The sequence below is a fragment of the Sinohyriopsis cumingii genome, chromosome 2 (assembly GCF_028554795.1).
Source record: "Sinohyriopsis cumingii isolate HCF-2022 chromosome 2, ASM2855479v2, whole genome shotgun sequence".
NCBI lineage: Eukaryota > Metazoa > Mollusca > Bivalvia > Unionida > Unionidae > Sinohyriopsis > Sinohyriopsis cumingii.
Window position 1 is genome coordinate 78084917 of NC_142962.1, and position 27790 is coordinate 78112706.

The window sequence follows — 27790 nt, forward strand, 5'->3', positions numbered from 1 at the left end:
AACCATTCACTGTTAAGCACCTTATGATAGTGTATTGACCTACAACATATGAGCGATCAGTACTACGGTGTGCATGACATGAAGGAACATTTTGATACAATAAACGTCCTTTGTATTTTAAAATTTCAGAAAGAACTAAACTTTTATTATAACTATAACTTTTAAGCTATCACCTTGAGCATTTTTATGTCATGTATATACCATCCTTTATATTCAATACCTTTTCATCTAAATCTTCATTAACATACACCATTTACATTCCCTGTTGAACAGGGGAAGCTTTATAGACTAGTCTTCTCATCTTATCATTTTACTTTTAACTGTTGTTTTTTTTTATCGCTGGTCAATACGAAACCTTTTATCACTTTTAAATGATCCTACATATAACCTTATATATGGCGCTAAATAGCTTAATAGTGCTGGTGTGCCATAAAAATACAAACAAACTACTTGTCAACCTGCACATTTTTGTACAACAGCATGAAAACGTTTTATTTTAATAATTTTCTCCATACTTGACCTTTAGTCTACTTTAAGGGCAAATGGTCATCTGATTCATAAATCTAGAAACAAAGCCAATAATTGCTCAGCTTGATTGTTTTACCTTATGAAAGATACAAGTAAACTTGTCATCATTTAATATTGCAATAACAAGTATGCAGTACAGTAAAGTAAGCCAGTGTATGCATCAAGCTATTGGTTACTTGTCTCCAATTTCCTTTTTTTGTTGTTGTTAGGACAGGAAACCCTGTTGATAAAGTATACCATATTTGTTCTTATGAATGTTTTGTCTGCTATCAAACATGCCCCTTTGGCCACAGAACAAATTGTGACTTGATGGATGAAGGTTCGTTTTATTAATAATTAGATACCTTGTAATTTACACCTGATGTTTTGAGACAGATATTGCAGATAAAAAAATCATTCCAGCATAAGGATACACCCGATAGCTTGTGGTTGCTTAAAAACATCTGACTAAATATTTAAGTGAGATGTAAAGAGTGAGCTTGGAGGAATATATTTTATCTGTACATGTATTTGTTTCAACCATTTTGTTTTAATACAAACATTCGTACCATAAGCTCACTTGCAAGTAGGGTCCAACTAGAAACAACGTAGACCCAGATCTGATATGTTCTTGGTTCTTTTGATTATTCCTAGCAAACTACATTCACCCAGATCTGGGTATATGCAGTTTACAGTGGGACCTGACTTGTCAGCGAGTAGTCATGTACAGAACTGCAGTGATTTTAGTAGTAAGCTTCCCTATGGTTAAGACAGGTTTTGTGTTGGACCAATAAATATGTCTAGGGAACCAAATTTGTAGTTTGATGGCTTGATAGCAGGCAGAACAGTAAATCAGTTATCATGATAATAAATTGGATAGGATCATGTTCAGTTATGAAGAGTGCTAACCAGAGTTCACACGTAACTCTTTCTCCCCTCCCCCACCAGTTCATAATTGTGAATGTTTGTCTCAGATTATACTCCAGACAAGTTATAAAACACCTCTAACATGTGATCTTGCTTCCGAAGTTACTAACACTTGTCATTAATGACTATTTCCTGTGACATTATTTTATTTTTTTCTCTTAGATGAATTCAGGGTACAGTTGCATTATTATTATGCCAATTTCTTCATGGTTAGAAGCATTGTTTGTAAATGTTCTGCAGATCGTGTTTTAAAAAGGCAACAGTTGTCCAGAGATTACATTTTTAAAATTTAGAGGAAAGCTGGCATGGCTGGAGGTTGACAAAGCTTCATGTAAACCATAGTGTTTAGAGATCATTTGGCTCTGTAATGAAAGATGTTTCTGGTATGTCTGTATGTCTGCCTTGTTCACCATGTTGCTTTGTTGAATTAAGTTTAAAGTCCTAACTAGTTGATGATTAAGTGTAATTCATTTAGCAAGGCACATACATATTGCACATGTCCAAAATATCACTTTGGACAATAGTTCTCATTTGCTTACATCATTTCCCTTGCTAAATATTTATCCCACTGGATGACCCCAGAATATTCCCAACTAGATATAGTAACAGCCTGTTTATTTGAATGCCCAGGTCAAGCTTCACTGACAAGACAGTGTTATGTTGTTTAGTTTCATGGCTCTGTTGCTTTTATAGTGTTATACATCATGTTGAGCTTGAGTATATTAACACATTTTTAATCTTTCCAGGTATGAGGTTCTACAAATTATTGGTTAGTGTGTCTGACCCCATTTCCCATCCAAGCAGGTACATATGTACGGCTAGAGCTCCATTCATGGCTTTTAATGGCAAGTTTCAAAGCTTTTTATTATTTCAGATTTTATGTATTCCATAATTCCTTTGAACCCTGGCCACGTCATACAAAAGACTTATAAAAATTGTAGTTACAGCTTACTCACTAGGCGCTCAGCATTAAGAGATTGGTGTTAATACTGGTGTCAAGATAATGTGATTAGGTGGGACATCATGCTATGTGTCTGCGGCATGATGCCCCAGTGTTAGACATCACTATAAACTGCTACACTGCAGACATCGTAGCTATATGACTGAAAAATTGTTAAAGCTATGTTAAAAATCCAAACATGCACAGTGATTTGGAATATTGCCATCTTGTGACCCCATATAATTTTATGTAAATCAATCCCTACTTTACAATATTTTTTTTTTACCAGAAATGATTTAGACAAAAAATTGCAAATGGTATTTCAGTTGAGCATAAGAATATCTGCATTTTGGCATTTTTGATCAGTATATGTTGAAGATGATGAAGGTGACTATTTTTTGCATGGACAAATATCGACATAGACTGTCATTGTTTATTGAAATTTGATTTGCCTGCCAGTATTTGAGTGACACATTATCTTAAGAGTTTGTACGGTACTGTATATTACTTGCATAATAGCCTTTTGTCAAGTGTAGCACTTCCTATCAGTTTAAGGTTATGAACCTGTCTAATTACTATAGTATCAACGAACAGCTCACTATTTGTGCCCACGTTTCACAAACATGTACAAGTGTGCTTTAAAATAATTTGAAAGTTTTAGAGCTGTTTACAGCAAGGAAAAGGAAGATAAAATTATCCCCTTGCTTTAGCATTAGGCATAATGTGATACTTCCTGTATGTATGTCATTCTTTCGCTACATCTCCGAATTGTTTGTCATGCATATAATGTATATACTTATATCATAGGTTGGATCGAACTGCAAGCTTCATAGACCCAGATCTGCCGGCAGATCTGAATCGTTGCAGTTTGTTAGGAGTAATCAGTAGGATATGGTAGTAATTAGTGTGTAAGTATAGTGCTTTAGTTAAAGAATGACTTTGCATTTTCTAACACTTATGTTCTCAGATATCACAGAAAATCTGTTGACCGAGATTTGTCCTGTCAGTAGTGAAATCACTGCATCAAAGATGTAGAAATGCGCTCTTGAGAAAATTTTTGAAATTACTATAAGCAGCAAATCATGAAAAGATTATGTGCCACAAAGACACTAAATACCTCTCAGTAACTATTTTTCTTCAATTCCTGTAGATGTATGGTCATGTTTTCCAATGTGAGACACTGGTGCAAGATAGCTCAACTCTGCAACATCACATGTCCTTTATTCTGAATCTGAGTGACTGCCCCCCTGACCTAGTGGTTAAAGCTATACATGGCAGTCAGTATAATTGGTGGACAAAGAACTTGGAGGTGGGGTCCGGGTGTGACCTGGGAAGAACCACAAACCCATTGAAAGGTACTGGCAAGCTTTCTCACATGCCTATATTAACCAAGCCACAGACTGAAACCAATGCAGACAGAGGTGAGATGGCAATGATCTGTAAATGGGAGTGATTTGGACAAACTACTCTGGTAGCATAGTGGTTAGAGCATCCACCTCAAATGTGTGAGATTGCAGGTTCCAACTCTGTTTGAGTCATATCACTGACTTAATGGTACTAGCAGCTGCCTCGCTTGGCGCTCAGCATTAAGAGGTTAGTGTTAGGACTGGTCGGCCTGGTGTCAGGATAATGTGACTGGGTGGGACTTCATGCTGGTTGACATCTCTATGAACACTGCAGACATCATAGTGATATGATTGAAAAAAAATTAAAGCTACATTAAAAATCCAAATCACACACATTCATTATCCTCACTCAACTTTTTTAATCTACTGAAAGTATAGTTTACACAAAGAAGCAAACACTTCCTAATTTCAATAATCACTTGAACATTCTTTCACAATGGTCAGGATAAAAAATAATATATTAACATTTATGTACTGAAATAAGGAGTAGTTGAAGCAAAGTTTTCAAAAAATAGGCCATCATGCACTGATTAACCTTGCTACATGTAGCATATTTAGTCCATTTTGAGTTGTAAAAGCCATTGTTAATAATGATGATAATAATAATAATAATAATAATAAAAATAATAATAAAGACTTTATTTAGAGAAGGTAACTCAGTTACAGAACCAATCTACCTTGAGGTCTTCTGTCTGTTATGTACAATATATACAGAATATACAACATGATTTGAAGAATCTGGCTTGACACTAGATAATTAAGTGATTTTAAAAATCTAAATATCAAGCCTGGATCATATGCACAGGTATCTGTGAACACAAACATATATAAAATTTCATCCTGCATTGAAAATTTCAGCTCTGAAAAGGATGCAGAATTACAGAAAAACATGGTATTTACTGTACTAGAACTGTTCAAATGTCTAAAGATTTCATCCATTTGAGACATTGATTATGAAAAGAAGAAATACTGCGAGCCTGCCTTATGTCACTGGGAATGTTGTTCCATACCAGTGGATCAGTATATTGAAAAGTTTTAATCAATTCCTTCTTTGGCCTTGGTATAATATGATTTTCACTTCTTATGGACCTTAAATTTGGAGTACCATCAGCATCTCTTTGGTGAAAGATGTTGCTTAGATAGATAGGAATGGCTTTTCTGGATACTTTATACATCAGTTTGGACTTTCTAAGAAATATTCTTTCATGTATTGTTAAAATCTTTATGTTATTCATTGTATCCTGGAAATTGTCTATACACTGATCTAGAATTAAATGGCAAGTCCTCTTTTGGAGTCTTAAAAGTTTTATGTTTTAATTAGAGGTATTAGCCCAAATTACATGACAATAGTCCAGATATGGCTGAATATAACTTTTATAAAAGATGACCCTATACTAAAGAGGAATGTGTGTTTTGATTTTCCTCAGTAAGATAAGTTTTAACCTATTTTGAAACATTTTTATTGTGAATAGACCAAGTAAGTTTGTTACCTGCAAATACACCAAGAATTTTATCATGAGAGGTCATATAAAGGCTCACATTGTCAAATAGAACCTGGAGCATGTCGCTATCTAGCCTTGCTTGTTTTTGTTGCATTGTAACTAGTGGGGCTTTCGTTTGTCTGTATTTATGATACATACTATTTTCCTTGCTCCATGCTTGAAGTCTGTTGAGAGCATCTTGTAAGTTATTTTCTCATCTCAGTGTAGTATCATCTGCATAGTGGTCAGTGGAAGATATTGAAGTTCCAATCTTAAGAGGTAAGTCATTGATAAATATAATGAATAACAGAGTTCCAAGGATAGAGCCCTGTGGTACTGCACAATTAATATTTCTACTTTGAGAAAGTTGACCATTTAAAGATACTTTTTGCACTCTTATCAGTTAAGGAGTTTTCACTGCATTGACAGATTTTTAGTTTTTTAAGCAAAATTTTATGGTCTACAAGATCAAAAGCTTTACAAAAATCAATTATAATAGTGCTTGCCATTTCTTCTTGATCTAATGCTTTCAGCCATTTATCAATCAAAGATACAAGTGCAGTTTCACAGGAGTGATTCTGTCGAAAGCCAGACTGATTATCATGAATAAGATCATAAGTGTTCAAATAGTTGAGAAAAGAATCATGTACATGTTTTTCTAGTAATTTGGAGAGACAAGGAAGGATAGAGATGGGTCTGTAGTTATTCACATCATCTTTTGTTCCCACTTTATGCAGTGGCGTAACCTTGGCAGTTTTCCATGTTTGTGGAAATTTATTAGACCTAATACTTTCATTACAAATGAAAGCTATACTCTCTACAATTGCAGCTACAGCTACCTTTAGTAGCCTTGGTGTGATCATATAAAGTCCTGTAGCTTTACAATCATCCATTTTTTAAAACATATTTCAACACAGATTCTGGATTCATTTTAGAAATTTCAGACTTTATATTGTGTGGTAGTTCTCTTTCAGATCATCCAGGAATTTAACAGTATCAAAGTTTTGAAAAGATCTAGAAGTAATGGATTTAATGGATATTATTTTTTTGATTTGCCATTGACTTTATGTGTTATAAAAATTGCAAAGTGGTCACTTATACCAATCTTTGGAACCAAAAACATTCTCTTTTGTATTGATATAAATATGATCTCTAAGTGTTTTTGAGGTAGATGTTACTCTGGAGGGTTCATTTACTATTTGAAGATGTTATTTTTGAAAATTTTTTTTAAGGATAAATTAGTTCTAGATCTAAGTGGAATCAAGGACTTTTTAATGTTATTTTTGCTAGTCTTGATTAATCTTTTAGATAGGCATATCATTGTGCAGGCTGTCTTCATAAGAAAATTCAGACACTATTACCATTACCCTAGCAATTTCAAGCACTGTTCTTTGAAATGTAAAATATATTTAAATGTTATTGAAAGTTTACACTGAATATACACTGAATATTTCAGTGTAAAGCAAACTTTTTTTTACATTCTATCAGGGTAAGGAAACATTCAGTGGGTTTTCTGCCATTTGAAAGCTACAACAGTATTCACAATCTGTCATTTTACTTTTACCCTCATTTTTCATTCAGAAATGTGAGAAAAAGAATCCATCATTAGACTTCATTGAAGGATAGGAAACAGTCACCTGTGAGATCAAAACATGGCACAGTCTCATGTCTGATGCCAAAATCTTACTTTCTGATGAATTTTCCTATACTAAACTGAAGCAAATAATGGATTCTACAAATCAGAGCTGGTTTTCTTGTCCAAGTTCCAGTGATTTCTGCTAACAGTTGCAATTGGATGAGACACAAGTCATTGCCAAATATAAGTATAATGCATGCTTATGACTTGATGCAAGTAGAGCTTGGTGTCAAATGAACCATGTACTGTCTTTTTATTTGCCATACACATTTGTCCATTGTAAAACATAGTACAGTATGGATATTCACATGTAATGTATGCATAGGGTTAAACGGCAATTCAGCACAATCCTCCATGTATAGTGCCCAGGTTATATATCTGAATAAAGGGCATACAAAACATAAATAAAGGCAAGAAAGAGTAAAGTGTTTAATATAAAATTATGCATTTTTAAAATGTCCCAGATATTCTCAGTTTTAATGTCATCACAAGATGTATCCCAGCACTAACTAGCTTTAACTACATTTGTCACTGTTGATTTTCCTACTTTTGGGGAATGTTCATGTTTTAGTTAAAAAGTACTGATCCATATTTTGCATGATTAGTACTAAAATACAAAGATATAGTGTTGAATCTTTTAACATGATACTGCAATGTTGAAAGAGTACATAAATACCAGGAGTAGCTGCATTCCTTCCCTAGGGCAGGTTTGGAATAATATGACAAGCATGTCCAAAATCCACCCAGATGGTCCAGGCTGGTCTGTTAAATTTTTTGGAAAACTGTGTTGTGGGCCAACAATAGTATTTGGACTATGTGAGGGTTTTTGATAAGATTTGCTTTGCTAAATTGTAAATGTACACTGCCTTTAGATATTTGTCTTGATCATTAATTGGGTCCACTACACTTGAAAGGCTAGACCAGGTTTTAGGCAGAAATCATACAATAGTAACCTTGGACAACAAGAGCATGTGTTGAGTTCTTCCTTATGCCACACTTGGAATTAATTACAAGCTGGATAAACAAGTTGGATGTGCTGTGTTGTGATATGAGACAGACAGTGAAGGAAACATCTTATTGTATTTCAACGCTAAATTGCCATAAAGCGCACATTGGATTATCCCTCTTTGCCTTTGCATAATGTGCTGACAGAGCTGGGTCTATGCAGTTTATTAAGAGACAGGTGTTGCTCGATTTATGCCATGTTGCATTTGTGGGGTTATGGCGTAAATCGAAAGTAATTTTCCCATAGGATACTTGTTAATCAGGGAAGTTCATGGATAAATTATGCTCCTAATGATTATTTATGCATAATTTTATAAAATAAATTCATACATATAGTATATATGTGAACTGCATGCAAGCCACAGCATGTGGTGCCAGCAATGGCATAACGATGAGCACAGTGGCACAATTTAAGTGTTATTTCTTCCTTATAAATTGTATTAATATGAAAGCTCACAAATTAAATTGGCATATAGCAAGTGTCATCTGTAATCAGTATAACAAACCATATAGACCATGATATTCTCACACATTATGTTATAGCAGTTCAGGGTCTAAATTGTTGGCAGTTGGACTCAAAATGTGTACAAGTACATGTACATGTATCTGGTGGTTGCTTCGCTACCTAAGTGGGTGTCACAGTATGACATGCAAATAAAATTGTTTTAAATCTGCCACCTTTATCCAGTTCTTGTGATATTTTGACAGTTATTCAAAAATTTCTGGTGATTATTGTCAGAGTTTCAAAGGAAGAAAATGTAATTTCATAGAAACTGCTAATTAGTATGTGTTGTTATCTTTGTTCTGGGAATACTGTAATATACTTTTCCATTTCACTCCATGACTTATGGTTTATTTGGATAGGTGGCCTTATTTATACTTTGTAAATACACAAATGCATGTATATCATACTGTATTTTAAGTACAGGTTATCTATTGATAATGTTATCAGATTCATATAAACTGTCATGTAATGAGGAAGGAAAACTTATTATTAATTTAGAATTACTTATTACTTGATTTGTTTTAAGCACTAATGGACATACATAAACATTTCATTTTGCAGCTGTGTCCATTTTATTACAGGTGTTATGATATTATTACATCATAAAACTAGAATACTGTGTTTGTATAATGTTTATTACTGTGACCTCTAAACTGAAGTTTGAGCCTCTTGAGTAGATCCCTAAGGGTAAGGACTGTCCCAAGGGCAAAGGTCAGTTGGGTTTATCTTTTCATGCTCAGTATATTTGTACTGGATTATAGGGTGGAGATAATTTCTAGTTGTGAATCAGAGGCAGAGTTCCTTGGAGGGTGAAAGATGGACTGCATGGTCATTGTCAATTGCATGTAGAATTATGTCTTTATGTGCATTGTTATTGTATATTTGGCTAAAGCTTGGGTCTCTCAATATTTTACAAGTTATGACCAAGGAGCTAAGACCCTTGATTGGATGGGTTGGGTGTCTAGCGAAGGACTCTATCCAGAGTGTTAGTTGTATGTATCAATCTGTTTTTCTTCAATTGCAGTGTGTGTGTGTAGTTATTCATTCCTCTTATTAAAGATTTGCCACTGAAGTTAGGAAATTCAGTTTCTTCCATTGATGTCTATGCAGATAACACTACCCTATCTGATTCATGCAGAATCAAACCTGAACATGAAATTAATTTACAAGATGTACTTCATAGACTTGAAGTATGGAGCAAGGAAAATAGTATTATTCAAAATGAAGAAATTACAGCACAGCATTAAAAGAGCAAAGCTAAATTGCAACAAGCTCCAAGTCATATAGGATTGTGCAAGACTTATTGTGACCTCTTATAGTGAATTTGAGGTACTCCAAATTAGAAGTAAACATGGCATCAAAACCAAAGAAGGAATTGTTTTTAAAAAAAGCTTTCAATATATGGGTCCACTTATATGGAATAGCAGTCCTTGTGGCATAAGACAGGCTCCTAAGCTTTTCATAATCAGTGTCTGAAGTGGATGGAATTCTGAGATAGACAAATAAATGCCTCCTGCTTTTCTTTACTAATCATTTCTTTCTTGCAAATGAATTTTCAACACAGCTTGATATTTTATGCATGTTTATGAGCATGTGCACAACCCTCGAAAATCCCACTCGCAAGCTCGCAATTTGCGAGTGGAAAAATGTCATTTGTGACCTCAGAAAATAACATGTAGGCAGGCTATCATACGACATTTTTCATTAAAAAACTTGATTTTCTATTTTTTTTAAATAATTTTTTTTATTTACTGGCAATCAATTTGACTAGCATTTTCAGTTTAGACATGAGTCCTGATTGCCAAGAACATAGAATTAGAATAACAATTATAATGTATTTATACGTTTTGAATGTGTACCATGCATGGGCAAGAGGCATGCATAGAGGCATATTCAGCGCATACATACCCAACTTTTTTGGAGTATTGTCAACTGCGCATCTGTACCAAAATAATTTGGCAATATTCAAATTAGTTCAGAAGAGTTGATTGCATCAGCAGCTAGTACCCTGTCCTGCTCAGGCATCATGTGGGTATCACACGCTGTGTGTTAGTTTCCGCATGCTTTGTTTTAAGTTCATTCTTTTCTGTTTTGTGTTGACTGTGTTTTATTCATCCCCCACTTCGCTGGGTATCCTGTGTTTGAATTATTAATTATTATTTACAGTGATATTTAATATAGCTATTTTTAAAAACTAAATAATTGGTACTTCATGGCTCAAGGCAAACTCACATAGGTGGAGATAAGTGCAAGCTTGCAGTGGCTGATTTATAGGCTTGGTAAAATGTTTTTATAAAAACTAATTATTATAAAACTATTATAAAAAGAAGCAATAAAATGAAAGTATTTATTATTATTAAAACAGAGACAAATATGTAATGTCATTTTTTTTGTTTACCTGAACCTGTTACATGTATATATTCGATGTTGACAGATGTTGTTCCCCCTCCATCCCTACCCCCACCCCCCACCTCCATTGTTGGCATTCTTTGGCTAGCGAGTTGTTATAACATATTGTGAGTTACTCATGGCTACAGTTTTTGAGGGTTGCATGTGCATGTTGATAGGATTTCAGGTTTTTGATTTTCAAAATCTTCCCTCAGAATTGTGCTACATATATGTATAGTATTATTAGGCATGCAAAATTGCAGCAAGGTAGGTTAGTTTTTGTAAATACATGAGTTACCATCACAACTAGTCATTATTCATTTATTTTATTTGCTTTTATTATTATTATTACTATTATGTTATTACTATTATTATGTTATTATTAATATTTTTGGTACAATATACAACCACAGGTGTATCATTGATCCTAGTTTGAAATGTAAGATATCAGGTGTATATAGAAATGGACTGTATCACTATATACCTGTGCAGTTGTATCATATATTTTGAAGCCGAAATGTGCCCATTAATTACACAGTCTGGTGAGTGAAATGGGCACAACTGCAAAAGAGCTTGAAAATATCCAAACTGACCTTGACGGCACTGATGGCCTAATGGTTAGAGTGTTCACCTTGGATGCGGGAGGTTGCAGGTTCAAACCCTGGTCGAGTCATACCAAAGACTTATAAAAACGGTACTAACAACTGCCTCGCGTGGCACTCAGCATTAACACATTAGTGTTAGGACTGGTGTCAGGATAATGTGACTGGGTGGGATATCATGCTGCATGCCTGTGGCATGATGCCCCAGTGCTAGATATCACTGTAAATTGCCATACTTTTGACATTGTAGTGATATGACTGAAATTTTTTAAAGCTGCACTAAAAATCCAAATCACACACTCCAAACTGACCTGAGCAGCTGAGGTACCTCTTTTACAACATCAAAATGTTTCATATTTCATATTTCAAGTCCGTACTCTTTGGTTGTGTAACTGATAGTCTCATTTTAAAGGAAAAGAAACTGCTTGTGACTAACCAATTGTATTACAATGCTAAGCATGTGGAAAATTTAGGTTTTACCCGATTTTTGCTTTACAGCCAAGTTTTAGGGGCCCAGGGTTGGCTGGGTGGTCTAAGGTTCTTGCTTTTTTTGATTGTGCACACCATAATTCTGTCCAGGTGGGCTCAAGTCTTAGCTTGGCCAAATATGGGTATGTTTGAACTTTGAAAGCTTGTCAGTAGTTTCCCTTGAGTCAGTGGTTCTTCCTAGGGTATTCCCAGGTTCTTACTCCACCAGATATTCTGGCAGCTGTCTATAGGCTATCATGTGCTGAAATAAAGCATTAAACCCACAGAAGCAAAAACAAATAGAAATTTTGTTGGGACTACGTTTTTAGAATTCGTTTCTGCAATCAGTGACTTTCCCAATATACAGGTTTATGTCATATTTGTAAGCTCTAGACCTGTGAAAGCAGTAACAGATAAATTGATACATCACTTGCAATTTTGCTTTTTATGCATTGAAGAGCACCAAATGTCAGGGTCATTTGGAAGGAAAACAGTCTCTAAGGCAGTTTGACAGTATGTAAATTATGCATAATTTAGGGTACATTATAATAAAGCTTGTCTATTTATGGAGACCAAATAGATTTAGATTTATTTTTTTGCTTTGATAATTTATACAAATATATGAATGAAAACCCCATTGAGCATAAAATGTTTCTCTCTAAATGACCTCTGACCTTACACAAAGGGACATCACTCATATAAAGTGTCACTGGGTCAATTGTCTGTACCTTTGATGTTACTTAGTTCATTGATGTTATCCAGCAAGATCACAATCACTTGAAAATCAATAAGTTTTGATTGTTGTTAGAAAGTTTGGATAAACATTTGAGCATGTGTAACAAATCATTTATAGTTGTCTAACTTGTATTGCCTTAGTAAAAAGTAGTAAGTTCTTGGAGTAGGTTGCACAAATCCATGAGATTTTCATCAGTGAACTTTATAGCAACAGCATTGTGGTGGACCAGTGTATTGGATGATGATCGGATACGACTTTCTGCATGACACCTATCATTCATATCAGCTTTTGTAGCCCAGAAAATTAAATGTGTGTGCGTGTGTGTGATTTTTTAAAATATTTTTAATGTAGCTTTAACTTTTCAGTCTTATCGCTACAATATCTGCAGTGTGGCAGTTTATAGTGATGTCTAGCACTGGGTCATCATGCCACTGACATGTAGCATGATGTCCCACCCAGTCACATTATTCTGACACCAGGCCGACCAGTCCTAACACTAACCTCTTAATGCTGAGCGCCAAGTGAGGCAGCTCTTAGTACCATTTGTATATGTGAGTGTTTGAATTTATTTGGTCATTTCTTTCAAACTGCTCATTACATTTGTGTGTGTGTGTGTGTGTGTGTATATATATATATATATATATATATATATATATATATATATTTCTGTTAACTTAGTAAGTTCATTCACGGCATGTATAAAAATGAGAGTTCATTTTCCTTTAAGAGCACAAAAACACTTGCTAAGAGCAATGCTTCCCTATTCGGTGCTGATTCAGTATGTCCTCATTTGACATGGTCTTTATTTAGGGCTGATTCATTTTGCCCACTTTGTTATATTGTATTACAGTTTTGACAAAGATTATAAATAGAGTCTAGACACATTCATGGCACTTGCATACAGGAAACATTGGTGGAATTGAAAAAGGGATTTACTCATTGGTGCATTGAACTAGCACACTTTGTACAGTAATTATTCAGAATAACAAACTAAACAGAATAAGTTAGGAAGATGATAAATAAAATTGCTTCATTACCGGAGTTTCCATTTTTGTATGGTTTAGTATTGTAGTAAATAATCAATATATGGCAGTGCCTCCAGGTGTTTATCAATGATCTTATAAATAGTATTTACACTAGTTTTCCCAGTTTCATGCCAAAACAATTAGGTCATTTCGTCAGAATATGATTTGATTGACTCATATTTCTCCCCTTTATTTACCAAAAGTGAACAAAGGTTGTATAAATTGATTTTTATTCCTTTGTTTTTAGACCTAATATCAGAATTACTCAACAGCACAATGCTTTATGAAAGATATGTATTTTCTGTATGGTTACTTAAATAATTTGCATTTATCTGATATAACTTGTAAAAAAAATTTAAGTTGGCCATTATTGGTGAATGGAACACAAAGGTCAAATCATACTTTTTTAATCTATGTCCAGAAGGTGCTTAAAAGTACTGGGAGAAATATTTCCGGTAAGCCTTTTAAGGTCAGATAAAGTTTACACTGTTGTTGACATTCTCTCTTGAGACATTAACATGTGCATGCATTGCAGAATCATATACATGTAATGCATTTGTATTAATTAATTAAAGATTTTCTGGTGCACTTTAGTGGGAATTGTGCCCAAGAAAAGGTTGCAAAGGTGGTGTCAACAATTTTAGAAGCTTTTAGCTAAAGCTTTTCAGCAGTTCTTTAATCATTTGCTCAACATGTAAGACCTGGACTTCAAAGTGTGAGCAAGTTCAAATTTTGGTACTATTTGAGTGTTAATTTGTGTTCATTAGCCCAACTGGTCATAGACTAGAAAAGCTTATGAATGGTCATTGGCCACTGGCCTTCATTCCTGGTCTATCTGTCATTTGTCCATCCATTAGCATAAGTTTATTATCACTACTTTAAGGATTGCCATAAAACTTGACAGATACTATCATCCCATAGCCTGGTCCTAAATGAAAATGTTGACAATGTCCAATATGGCCACCACATTGGCCATCTTGAAAATCTTCTTGTTACTCCTCCTGAATGGATGATTATAGATAATTTTGGTGATTTAGCATCCATTATAACTGCCACATCATCTATCGTTAAAGTCTTGTCATGGCTACTACTCGTCTTATATGGGACCGCTCCAGCTGCCTAGTGGTTAGAGCGTCCACCTCAGATGCTGGAGTTATTGGGTTTGGTCCCTGGTCAAGTAATACCAAAGACTTATGAAAATGTTACCTGCAGCTGCCTGACTTGGCGCTCAGCATTAAGAGTTTAGTGTTAGGAATGGTCGGCCAGGTGTCAGGATAATGTGACTGGGTGGAACATGATGCTACATGTATGTGGCATGATGCCTCAGTGCTAGAAATTACTATGATCTACCTCACTGCAAACATCATAGCAATATGACAGAAATATTGTTAAAGCTGTATTAAAAATCCAAGTCATACACACACATCTCGTAAATGGAAAGTCATTTTGACATAGGAATCCACTAGAAGAGTTTCCATTGGTGTATTGTTGGTTGCAAACTGACCCTCAGTATGGCCACCCATTTTGAAAATATTGTTATCTCTACTCTTACCAAATAAATAGCCATATTAAGATGTGCCTCCATTATGACTGCCACAACAGCCACTTTAAAAATCTTGTTGCCACAACACCTTCTGAACTGATGGTGATATTGATATCAGGTTTTCACTGTAAGACATCTAATGATGTCAGCTTGGTCCTAAATGAAAATGGTGCCAAACTGGCAGTGATATGTCCACCATAGCGGCTAATCTGAAAATCTTATCACTAAAAAATATCCATCATGGCTTCAGCACTCTGCAATTAAAAGAATTAGTTGGTCTTTTATTCCTGGAAATTCTTTTCAACTATTAGAGCATCATTCCCTTCAAGGGTCTTTTGAATTTGGAGATATTTAAGTTATGAAGAACTAGGAAAGAAAGTGAATTCTGGAAACAAAGATTTCTTAGTTGATACAAGGCTTACTATCATCCTTGGGAAGGTACTTTTGTGAAATGGATTGAAAAGGACTGATAGAAAATAATGGGAATTAACTGAACTGCATCATGGTACTGAAAATGTTTGTTTAGTGGTCATGACTCACAGACCATTAAAATAATGGTTTGCAAATTTACATTCTCTTTCAGGTACATTTTACTAACACCTAATACAGCATAATTTCTGCTCCAGAAAATTAATGGAAAACTTTACATATGAAAGGTGAAGGATGATGGGCACCTGTTGTTTATTTGGTTATTATACACACTAGCAAATGGAAACAAGGTCCTCAAACATTCACGTATTTGTCATACTGTCCAAACACATAGTTTGCATGTTGCAAATGATGTACATATGTAGATGTATAAACCTACAAAAGCATAAAAGGTTGAATTTTCCAACAAGGTGCTTCAAAGCTGAAATCAGTAGTTTGTTAATGTAGTCCACATTTACCAAGTAATGTTTGCACTGTTCTTTCTTGTAGGACAGAACTGCACTGTGACCATGGACTAATCAAAATAATTGAAGATTGGTTAGAAAAATCAAATGACCAAGTGTTTGATTATAATTTCCCAATTACAGATATAAGCAGTTAAAGTTTTCTTTTTATCATATGTTCAACATTTTGAGCCAAAATCTCAGGAAAAGTAAAGTTTATAAAGAACAGCTTGCATTTTACATGTGATATTGCCTTCCATTGTTTAGTACAACCTAATAAAGTGCTGAAAACATTGTAGATAACCAAATGCAGTAAACTATTCAGCTTGATGGGATACAAGCTACTTAACCTCTATCAAGTATGCAAAAATCAAATTGTCCATGAAATTGGTTTGGTGTTTTAGAGCACAGGTAGGTTATTTAGTGACAAGGGAATTAGAATAAAGTGTCTTGCTCAAGGACACAACATGGTAGCCATCTTGTGTTGATCAGCGGTCGGATTTGAAGCTGCTCCTTTTCAGTCTTGAGTTGATCATACTAACCAATGACCCACAGTGGCTCCTGCCTCCTCCATTCATCTCCTTATATGACATGCAAGATAGTCCATTAGATATTCTACAGTCAAGCATAAATGACACACATCCCATGAAGAATTGCACTACCTGGAATAATACCTGGCCTGGCCAGGTTTTGAGAACAACATTTTATCTTGCCTGGACCTAGTACAAATTCCCTTCCTGTTAACCCCTGCTTTTGATTGGAGTTTTCATGAAATCATAACATTGCAATACATTTGAATCAGCAAGGTGACCCCACTCTCTGACTTTCTGTGACCCAATACTATGTTGTGACCTGTATTTTGAAAACCATTTATCTATATGTTGATAAATCACAGTGCTTCTTAGATTTTTGTTGGAGTTTATGCCCTTTTTGAGTTGGAGCCCAGTTTTATTGTATGACAGAGTATTGTGAACACAACTCTTTTCAGTTTTCTTTGAGTTGTCATGAAATTTTGTATACGTTATGGTCATCATCTGATTTTTCAGATAATCACTTTGCCTTTGCAGTTTTTGTTAATTATTGCACTTTATATCGTGTGGCTGAATGCTCTGTAAGACGGAATCTTGTGACCATGAATTGGCTTGCACCTATTTACGGATTGCTGTGGAACTCGGTACATATTATGGTCATTATCTAAAAATGCACATACATGTATGTATTGACTAATCTGTATGATCTTTTTGTGAGTTATTGTCCTTTTTGACAGCTGGATGCAGTGAATGGCAGGATTTTGTCAATGCAGCTACTCTAGTACTAGCAGTTTTTTGGTGGATTGCTTTGAAACTTGGTAAATATGATGCCTATCATTAGAAGATTACTGACAAATCATTTCCTTAACATATTCTTAGATGACCTACTTATATTAATGGAATTTTATCAAACCCAGTTTGTAGAGATATCTGAAGAATGCCTTTAATTATTCCAGTTTAATAATGGTTTTTTTTTTCTTAATCAAAATGTTAATTACACATGAACTCACGATTAGCATGTAGGTATACCTTGACTCTGAGACAAGTTCAGCAGTTTTCTTTTGTTTGAGTTTCTCAAAAATATCTGGGATGGTTTCAGTGCTTATCAGCTGTTTTTAGAAATGGACAGAAGAAACTGACTTGTCACTGATTCTTGGACATTATATTCAGTCTGTAGAGTTTCAGTTCGTTGAGGAAACATGGCTTTTACATGTCCCCTCATTATGAACTGTTATAGGCCTTGCATCTCTTTTTTACTATTTCTGGAATGAACATTGTACAAATAATTATTTGTACATATGTTGAAAAAATGATCAAATACATGGGTTAAATAGGGCTCCTATCCACCTTTATCAGGCTGAGCCCCCACCCCCACAGTTCTCATAGAATAAATACTGTATCTGTCATGTGGACTTGGGTACCTATACATATGCTAACAAAAGGTCACCTAGTCACCCTAGTTAACAGCAGTTTATTCACACAGACAGATCAATGGGTCTTTGCATGCAAGAATTGACTGCTATATCACATTGATAAGCTCAGATCAATGATTTCTGTAAATAGCTGACTGTCAGGTATGGGGATGTCTCACAGTTAGGACACATGGTGATAAAATTTCATCAGCCAATCTAGAAAGAAAAAAAAACTAACAATGTTCTGCCTGCACAATTGCATATATTTACTATATCCTTAAAAAAAGGCGTTTTAAAAAAGTGTTCCCTGTAATTAAGGTAAAACTTGTAAGCATATTATGAAAATAGAATGGAAAATGTTACATTATATACTTGCTTACAAGTCACGTTACACTGGAGACATGGCCCTTGATATGCCTTTGAATATTGCATCGGCAGATCAGGGTCTATATTGTTTGTTCTACTGATTACTTCTAGCAGACTGCATTGGCTCAGATCTGCCAGCTTATGATGTAATGGCATATCAAGGTCTGTGCAGTTGGATCTGACAAGGGATTACATGCTGTAATAATGAGTCAAATTTTGCAGGTGTTTAATTCATTGGCCCTGTTTCAGAAGGTTTGAAGGTGATACAGGTGTCATTAGTTTTCATCACTACAGTCACTAGAGACTAGATGGTAATGGTGTTCAAACATGTGCTGGATTATCTGAGTGAATCCTGGTCAGAATCTAGTTGTTCTGGATGGCCAGAATGTTAGCATTGTCAGAACTGTATCTTATGCAGTCTGATCCTGAGATACCGGTATACTTATCTTTATAGAAAAATGAATATGCATCACTTTTTGGACTGATCATTTCATTGGGGGAGACCGCTCTGGTGGCCTAGTGGTTAGAGCGTCTGCCTTGGCCATGGGAGGTCGTGGGTTCGATCCCTGACCGAGTCATACCAAAGACGTACACAAATGGTACTAACAGCTGCCTCGCTTGTCACTCAGTATTAAGAGGTTAGTGTTAGGACTGGTCGGCCTGATGTCAGGATAATGTAACTGGGTGGGACATCATACTACATGTCTGCGACATGATGCCCCAGTGCTAAGCATCACTGTAAGCTGCCACACTGCAGACATCATAGCATTATGACTGAAAAATTGTTAAAGCTAGGTTAAAAATCCAAATCACACACACACACACACACTCATTGGGGGAAGGGGAGGGGCATAATATGTTCTTTAATGGGGGCTTTACAGGTTATACAGCAGTAATAAAAGTGTATGTCCAGTATGGATGTTAATGCTTTATCAACACAAATCAACTGGGCAAACACAAGTGTGTGCTTATTATTTTCTTTCAATCAATTTCATTGCTAAAATCATCCTAAAAAGCTTAGGACAGCTAATAGTTAATATTTTAACAAGATTACGACAACAAATAATAAAGAGAACTAATCTGGATGTTCATTTTAGTGTGTCATATAGGTTACAGACATGTGGTGCTCCAATTTTAACAGACATTGTACACAGGAATGATGTATATCAATATGTTGTTTGCTGTATATGCAAAGAATTAAATACTGCAGGGGGCCCCAAGTGGCTGAGTGGTCTAAAGCGCTCACCATTATGGATCACTGCCATCTCATCTCTGTCTGCATGCATTCGAGTCTCAGGCTTGGCCGGTGTGGGTACATGAAAAAGCTTGCCAGTAGCTTCTCATTGGTTGGTGGTTCTTTCTGGCATTTTCCCGGGATCTCCCTCTACCATTGATACTGGCTATGTATAGCCTATCTTGTGCTGAAAAATCGTGTTAAACCCTTTAATAATAACATTAAATACTGTAAAAGTCTATCAACCAAGAGTTTTGAAATTGATTTTCACCTTCAAAAATGAATCACACTTGAATACTATTCTGACAACTGAATAATCATGCTTTCTGTTTTATACATGGAGTAAAGTCTCACTTCAGAGAAATGTTGCCACTTACAAACTTATCAATAATCATTAATGCAGCTAGCTTAAACATTCTCATTCAGTGCAGTGATATGTAATAACTTTTGTTCTCCTACATGAATCTAGCATCTCTTTGATTTACCTATTGAAATTGGGTTGTTCTACTTCAAATAATCATTACCTATGCAAATTAGCACAATGGACTCACCCACTGCAGTCTTCAAACACATCACATTAGCTATTGTCAGGCAATAAGTAATCCATGAATTGGTGGTTTATGCCTGACCTTTTATCTATTTTAAACTGCCCAAAGGATAGTTTTTCATTAGCTCCAACCATGACTGTTTGCAATTTGTACATGATGTATGCAGTGGACATATACTGAAGTAGGGTTTTGGGTTCTATTTTCGAAGATTACTGAAAACTGTGTTTTTCAAAATAACCTTAATAATAATAATAATAATAATAATAATATGCTTTAGTTATAGAGGGTGACTTATTAGTCTAGAGGGTGACTCATGAGTCCTAGGACTATTCTCCATTGAGGCCCTCTTAAGGAGATTATAACAATGCACATTATATGAGGGGTCCCGAGTGGCCGAGTGGTCTAAAGCACTCACCATTATGGATCACTGCCATCTTACCTCTGTCTGCATGGGTTCAAGTCTCGGATTCGGCCAGGGTGGGTATGTGAGAAAGCTTGCCAGTAGCTTCTTGTGGGTTGGTGGTGGTTTTTTTTTTTCTTCCTGGATTCTTCCTCCATGTATACTGACGCCATGTATAGCCTATCTTGTGCTGAAAAATGTCATTAAACCTGACAACAACAACATTATATGAAGATAGCAATAACTACTGTTTATTTTAACATGTTTAGTATTAAAATAATAAATTGCATTATCTATTAGAAACACGTACATGCTCATGATATCTCTTCTTAAATACTCTAATATTTTCAGCAGATTTTACATGTAGTGGAAGCTTGTTCCACAGAACTGTACCAGAGTATTGGAAGCTCTTTTTAAATTGCTCTGTTCTTGTTTTTGGTGCTAGAAGGTTTCTATGTTATATTGATCTCAACTGGTATTGTGTTGAAAAAGGCCTGAATAAGTCCTGAAGATACTATGGTGCAGTTCCGTGTAGACATTTATATAATAAAAGATCTGCCTTGTGAAAATCTATCCTGTCATGTATTGTTAACCATTTGAGATCTGTAAACAATGCTTTTGAGGGATGATCAATAGATGCATCTAAAATTACGCTTGCTGCTCATTTCTGAAGTTTATAAATCCTGTCAAGCTCAGATTTAGCAGTTTCCCCATACATTTGAACAAATAATCCATTGTTGGAAGAATATATGACTTGTAGTATAGATTGCAAGTTTCCATAGGTAAATATTTCTTGATTCTGCTCAGTAGGGCAATTCTGGATGACAGTGTTTTACTAAGCTCATCAATAGGGTAATTCCATAATAAATTATTATCTATGGACACACCTACAAGCATTTCATGTTTGACATTTTGTAACAGATGATTATTTATTGCAAGAGATACTTCTGGGTTCCCTGACTTGTGTAGCTTATGTTTTTGTTTTACCTTCATTAATTACCATCCTATTTTGTTGTGCCCAGTTTTGGACTCTAATAAGGTCTGAGTTTAATCTCATTTGGATAACTTCAGTATACAAGGTTGCATCATCTGCAAACAACTTTGTATTTGTGGATTCATTATTTAATGGTAGATCATTGACATAGATAAGGAAGAGGAGAGAGCCTAAAACTGAACCTTGAGGGACCCCTGAATGAATAGTGCAAGTTTGAGTGCTAATATTGCCAGTGCTTACTTGTTGAGATCTTTGGTTTAGGTATGATCTAAACCAGTTTAAAGACGGATTGTTGATATTGTAACAGTTCAACTTTTGCAGCAGAATTTCATGATCAACAAGATCAAACGCTTTCTTGAAGTCAAGGAAAACAATCCCAGTCATATGTCCATTATCCATTTCCTTCAGGCAAAGAGCAATTAATTTGTTAAGTTCTGTTTGGAATGAGTGGTACTTTCTAAATCCTGATTGCACTTTATGAAATAGAGAGTAGGTTTCAAAAAATATATAGACCTGAATGGCAACATGCTTTTCAAATAATTTTGACAATACAGGTAGAATTGATATTGGTCTGTAATTCCCTGGATCATCCTTTTCTCTTTTCTTAAAGATAGGTGTAACTTTTGCACAGTGTTTCTGGAAAATTACCACTCATTATACTTAAGTTTATGATATGCATTAATCACTTTGTTATTACTGGTACAGAAGTTTTAAGAATTCGTGGACTAATACCTTCCAATCCAGAGGATTTATTATTATTCACCCTAATTAGCATACCAAAAACATCAGCTTCACTAACATTAGCTACTAAAAAATAATTATCATCAGGAATTTTAGCTCTTATAAATAATAGAAGAGCATCAAGTTCAATTGGGTTGTGTGTCTGGTTCTGAATACTGTTACTGGAGATGCTTATGAAGAAATTGTTGAACATTTCCACAATGTCTTGTACAGATGTTGCTATATCGTCATTTTGCTTAAGTCTAGGGGGAAAAAACTGTTCTTGGGTGGGTTCAGTTCTTTTAGATGCTTCCACAATGTCTTGGTACTTTTACTTTCAGGGGCCCCCGAGTGACCGAGTGGTCTAAAGCGCTTTCTCGGATTCGGCTAATGTGGGTATGTGAGAAAGCTTGCCAGTAGCTTCTCGTGGGTCGGTAGTTCTTTCTGGGGTTTTCCCGGGTTCTTCCTCCGCCATTAATACTGGCCACCATGTATAGCCTATTATGTGCTGAAAAATGGTGTTAAACCCTACAACAACAACAACTTTTACTTTCATCAGTAGCCTGTTTATAATAGTTATCTTTTGCCTTATCTATCAGTTGGTTAGTTGTATTCCTCCACTTTCTATAGCTTTTAACGTCTTTTCTCTTGTGGAAATTATCTCTTAGGTGCCTAGCCTCATTGGGTGTAATTTGGTGTTTAACCATTTTTGTTTTAATTGGGGCATACTTGTCTAAGGCTGCATGGAACATCTGAATCTATTTGTCCAAGGCAGTGTTGACATGAACTAGACTGCAGACAGATTGGAAGGGTTTGCAAACTAAATCAGTAAGATAGATTTTCAGGGTTTCATAAAATCATTTACAAGAATAACACCTGGTACTCATTCTCATAACTTTGGGTTTGGATTTTGACCTGTTAATTTAGGTTTTGTAGCATAATTTTACCAAGAATTGTTGGATTTCAACCAAAGTTAACATGGAGCTTAATTTTGATCAGACATTGAATGACAGTGATTTCCAGCATTCTATAAGGCCAAACGAAAAATATTTTTGTTGGCCGACCATCACTGTTTTTGTTGTTGTTGACCCTTGCACTTTTTTCCCCTGGGCAAAAAAATTAATAAAAATTCCTGCAATTGATTTGTGCATCTAATTGAACCAGTTTAGCACAGTACTTGAAGCACACACACACACACAGATATATATATATATGATATGTTTAAAAGAAACCTACCTTGCCAGTGCAAAAGGAAACAATTGTTATGGCCTTGCAGATCCTAGCCCTTTTTCCTGCATGCCCCCCCCCCCTTAAATGCATATAATGTTTCAACAAAAAAAAAACGACCTGCCTACCCTAATTTTAAAGCCAGTGCAATTGGAAACATATTTTTTCTTGGCCTAATCATTTACAGGAGTTAAAACACCTAATTTTCTTCCTCTTAACTTGGGTTTTGCACAGTGTAACTTTACTTAGGATTGTTTGATTTCAGCCAAATTTAACAAGGAACATTTAGATCTTGAGCTTGATTTTCATCATTCCACAACCCCATTTGCAGCAGTTATTTTCTTCGATTTTCCATATTACTAATTCTGGCTTCATGAGCAAAATTGTATTAAGGATTGTTGGCTCTATACCAGATACAGGATGCAGCCATATATTGATGAACCCTTGACTGAGTTGTGTTTACAACATTCCACTATTACAGTTTTAGGAGTTACAGCCCCTATATTGCCCTACCTCACAGGTTTTATTTCTGCAGCACAACTGTAATAAGTACTGTTGAATTTCAACCAGTTTTAGCACATACCTTTATTTTTGAATGACACTTTGAAAGATTTTGATTTCTTGCATTCTAAGTCATCAGTTAGATGAGTTATGGCCCTTTACTGCCTATTCTCCCACTTTGGTTTCTGGGTAAGACCAGTGGATTTTAACAAAATTTGTCATGCAGCTGTATATTGATGGGATCACGAATGACTTTGATCTATAGCATTCCACAGCATTATTTAGACGAAAGATATGGCCCCAGATTTTTTGTCCTGCTAAATTTGTGTTTCTACCTAACTTCAAATAAGGTAGATTACCAGCTTTTATACATGAGGATTTTGATGAGTTATAGCCCTTAGCCTTCCATCTTCCTATACTTTCATATCTTTCACAGCGTAACTTTGCCTATTAATGGTGGACTGTTAAATTGTTTTGGTGTGCAACATTATATTGATAAAATCTCAGACAAATTTAATTTTCAGATGAACTGTATGGATACATTATCATTCATTAGTGGAATTAGGGCACATTTTTTAAAAACTTTTATTCTTGCACCTTTACAATGCCAGGACTTACTGAATTTCAAGTGAGATTCATCTTTAAATTGTTGAATGTTAGCACATGTTTGAATTCCAGCATTTTACGACACCAGTTTGTCAAGTTATGTCTCATTTTTATTGGATGTGCAACTTGGCTTTACACACAATTCAGAGTTGCTTAACAGAAGATAAAAGTGGTATGCAGAATGCTTGGAAAAAATAAAACATAATGTAAGTAGAAAGCTGGTACTGATTTTGCAGAAATATCTGAAAAAAAGGCAAAAAAATGACAATGTACAACCTTTTGCTTTTTATGATTAATGTGTGTGCACATCTGTTGGGTGTGTTTAAAGACCCAACATTGGTAGACATTATGGTCCTTTTTTGTGAAAGGCATAACAGTGAATCTAATAGATTACTCCCTTGCTTTAGTGTTGTTCAGGAGAGCAACAAAAGTGTATGCTATTTTAAGTAAGGTTGCCTTATATAAAGGCAGGATTAATATCCAAAATTAATTCATCCCCAACAATGTGGTCAATGACTATGCCTGTGTTATTTGATGGACCATGGTATTAGAGGTCGCTTATAGTGATGGGTCACTGTACTGATCAGTGTGTCATTTTTGGCATAACCATGAAAAATTAGACCCACAGTAAAGATTATCAGGGTCTTTTCTATGATGTGTGATTGGATGATTTGCACTAGTTCCTGAAAACCTGTGATGAAAAATCGATCGAATGAATGAAAATTGCCCAACATTTTTCAACCCCATTATTTTTTTGTTAGATTCCTAATGGAGATCATTAATCTTTTGAGCTTTTATCAGAGATTGAGATTTCACCAGCATAACAGTTGAGTCTAAAAACCATGGATCTTTCTTGGAGATCACAAGACCTCTAAGCTCAAAATCGAGCATGGCATTCTACCTAAACCAGTCGTAAAGGACTTTACTTTTGAGAAAGTCAAAATTGATTGAGATTGAAAACTCAACCTCCAAAAGCTTAATTTGTATGAACTCCAGACCTAGTCTGGATTTCACCAACATTAAATGAGTCTGGATTTTGACTTTGAAAGTGTGAGCTCTAGTGATGTGATCGGAATATATGTATGATGTAAACCAACCTGTCAAATGTTTGGGGTGGGGGAATTTTAAGACTTGCATTGTTTAAATTTTGACATGATTTGTATTTCTTCTTTTTGTTTCAGTTTCCATTTAGTATCGGTCTAGCTCTGGCGATGTCCTGGACAACATTGGTGGCCTTCAGTAGAGTCTATCTTGGGATGCACACTGCCTTGGTGAGTGACAAATGAGGAATGAGAAAGATAGCAGGCCACTGTTTCACTAATTATTCATTGATCCCATAGATTGTCTTGAATTTTATAATTTTTACACTTTCATGCTTTTCATGGGATATTTTGATATCTGTCTGTCCTTCCTTCCATATTCTTAGTCTCTTGGTGGAAACTTTGCAAACTTCTACATATGTAAAAACCATCTGCAGGAGAGGGGTTGGTTTCAGGGCCTCTCATCCTGGATGCAATCAAAGGCCAAATATTGCATTTGCAGTAATATTTGGTAACATTTCTTAGCAAACTCTAAACATGCAGTTATTGTACAGTGACTTGTACTATATATGGATTTTGGGTTATGTTTGGTTTGGTTTTGTAGGTTTAACACCATTTTTCAACACATGGCAGCCTGTATATTTAGTGGAGAAAGAATCAGGAAGAATCACCAACCCACAAGAAGCTACCAGAAAGCTTTCTCACACACCCCTGTTGGCTGAGTCAAGACTCGAACCCACATGGACAGAGGTGAAATGGCAGTTATCAGTCAGCCACTCAGAGCCCCATGGATTTTTGGATATAGTCCATTGGTTGATTTTCAATGGCACTTTCAACACGTTATTGATTATATCATGCCAGTAAAATGCAAGTTAAGTGTCTTTCTCAACAACAAATTGTATTTACTGTATATGTTGAGAAACCGTATTTGTTGGGACACCATAAATTAATTTTAAACATAATTTGTGTGTGCACAGTATGTTCTGGGACACATCGTTTGTTTTGAGTCATAAGTTATGAGACACCCTTTAAATCATTAGAAAATAACATGTTGGAAAATGCACTCCAACTGAAATTTTATTTAAAAAAGATATAAAACTGTGTACATACCTGAGATAAAACTCATTAACCTACTGCAGCAGCGTCTCATCAACACATCCCTTCTCATGCACAAGTACGATCCATTCTTTTGATGCATGAATATTTTTCTTTTAGCTTTCTCATACTGTGATTTTTAGAGGCAACACATCACCTGAAGTGGAAACAGCAAAGACTAAAGTCATATTTTTCAAATCTGCACCAGTCTTGTTAATTCTCACACTTTTGACCCCCATCTTATCATCAGTCCATCCAGGGATGTGATCAGAGTACACTAGAATTTCATCCTTGTTAATGATCTTATTGTCGGTGAAATCATCTTCTCTTCTGACCTTCACAAATTCATCACATAATTTTATTTTCTCCAAATCTTTTGGGACATCAATGTCCATGCACAAAGCACTATATTGTGTCCCTTTAAAAATTGTTCCATTGTTTCAATTTATTTTCATAATTCCCATGAATACCTGTGAAAAGGAACCAGAGTTTGCTTCCATATCTCAGCTGTCCTTGTATATTAAAAAAAAATAATAAAGCACACTTAAAAGAATCCATCATTGGCTGGCCCGGGCAGTTATCAAATCTGTGACCCTTGGATTATGAGGTTTTCGAGATATGGTGTGTGTGTGAGGTGGAGAATGAATTTAATAAAAACAAGCATGTGTATATGCCATAGTGATTCTTAATAGTATTTATGATTTTATGATGGTATTTTCCCCAACACCTAAAACTCCAGATTTTATCTGTACTGAAAAATTTACCTGAAAAGCTTATGGGATGATGTGTTATCCATTGTAAGTCTGTTGTTAGTACAAGTTTTTTATTGCTGTTTATCCTAAGCTACTTAGAGAAACTTTGCATACACATTTCATCCCATTGGGCTTGAATAAACTGATGCAGCTCAAAAATCCAATATATTCATCACAGCACCACATTAGCCACCTTGAAAATCGTCCTGAATGTATGGTCATAGCAGCAAGGGGTTTTCAATAAAATAATTTTTATAATGTCCTGTTGGTCCTAAATGAAAACAGTCCCAATCTGGTGTCCATCAATGGCCACCCTGAGCAAAA

At 35.3% G+C, this 27790-nt stretch overlaps 1 protein-coding gene across 1 annotated transcript in view; it reads left to right on the plus strand.

Moving 5' to 3' along the window:
• LOC149805238 (sphingosine-1-phosphate phosphatase 2-like) overlaps positions 1-27790 on the plus strand; it is a 67980-nt gene that overhangs the window by 13742 nt on the left and 26448 nt on the right. The window contains exon 2 of the mRNA XM_089948735.1: positions 25761-25850. Coding sequence (XP_089804861.1) covers positions 25761-25850 — 90 coding nt within the window. The remainder of the gene's footprint in view (positions 1-25760; positions 25851-27790) is intronic.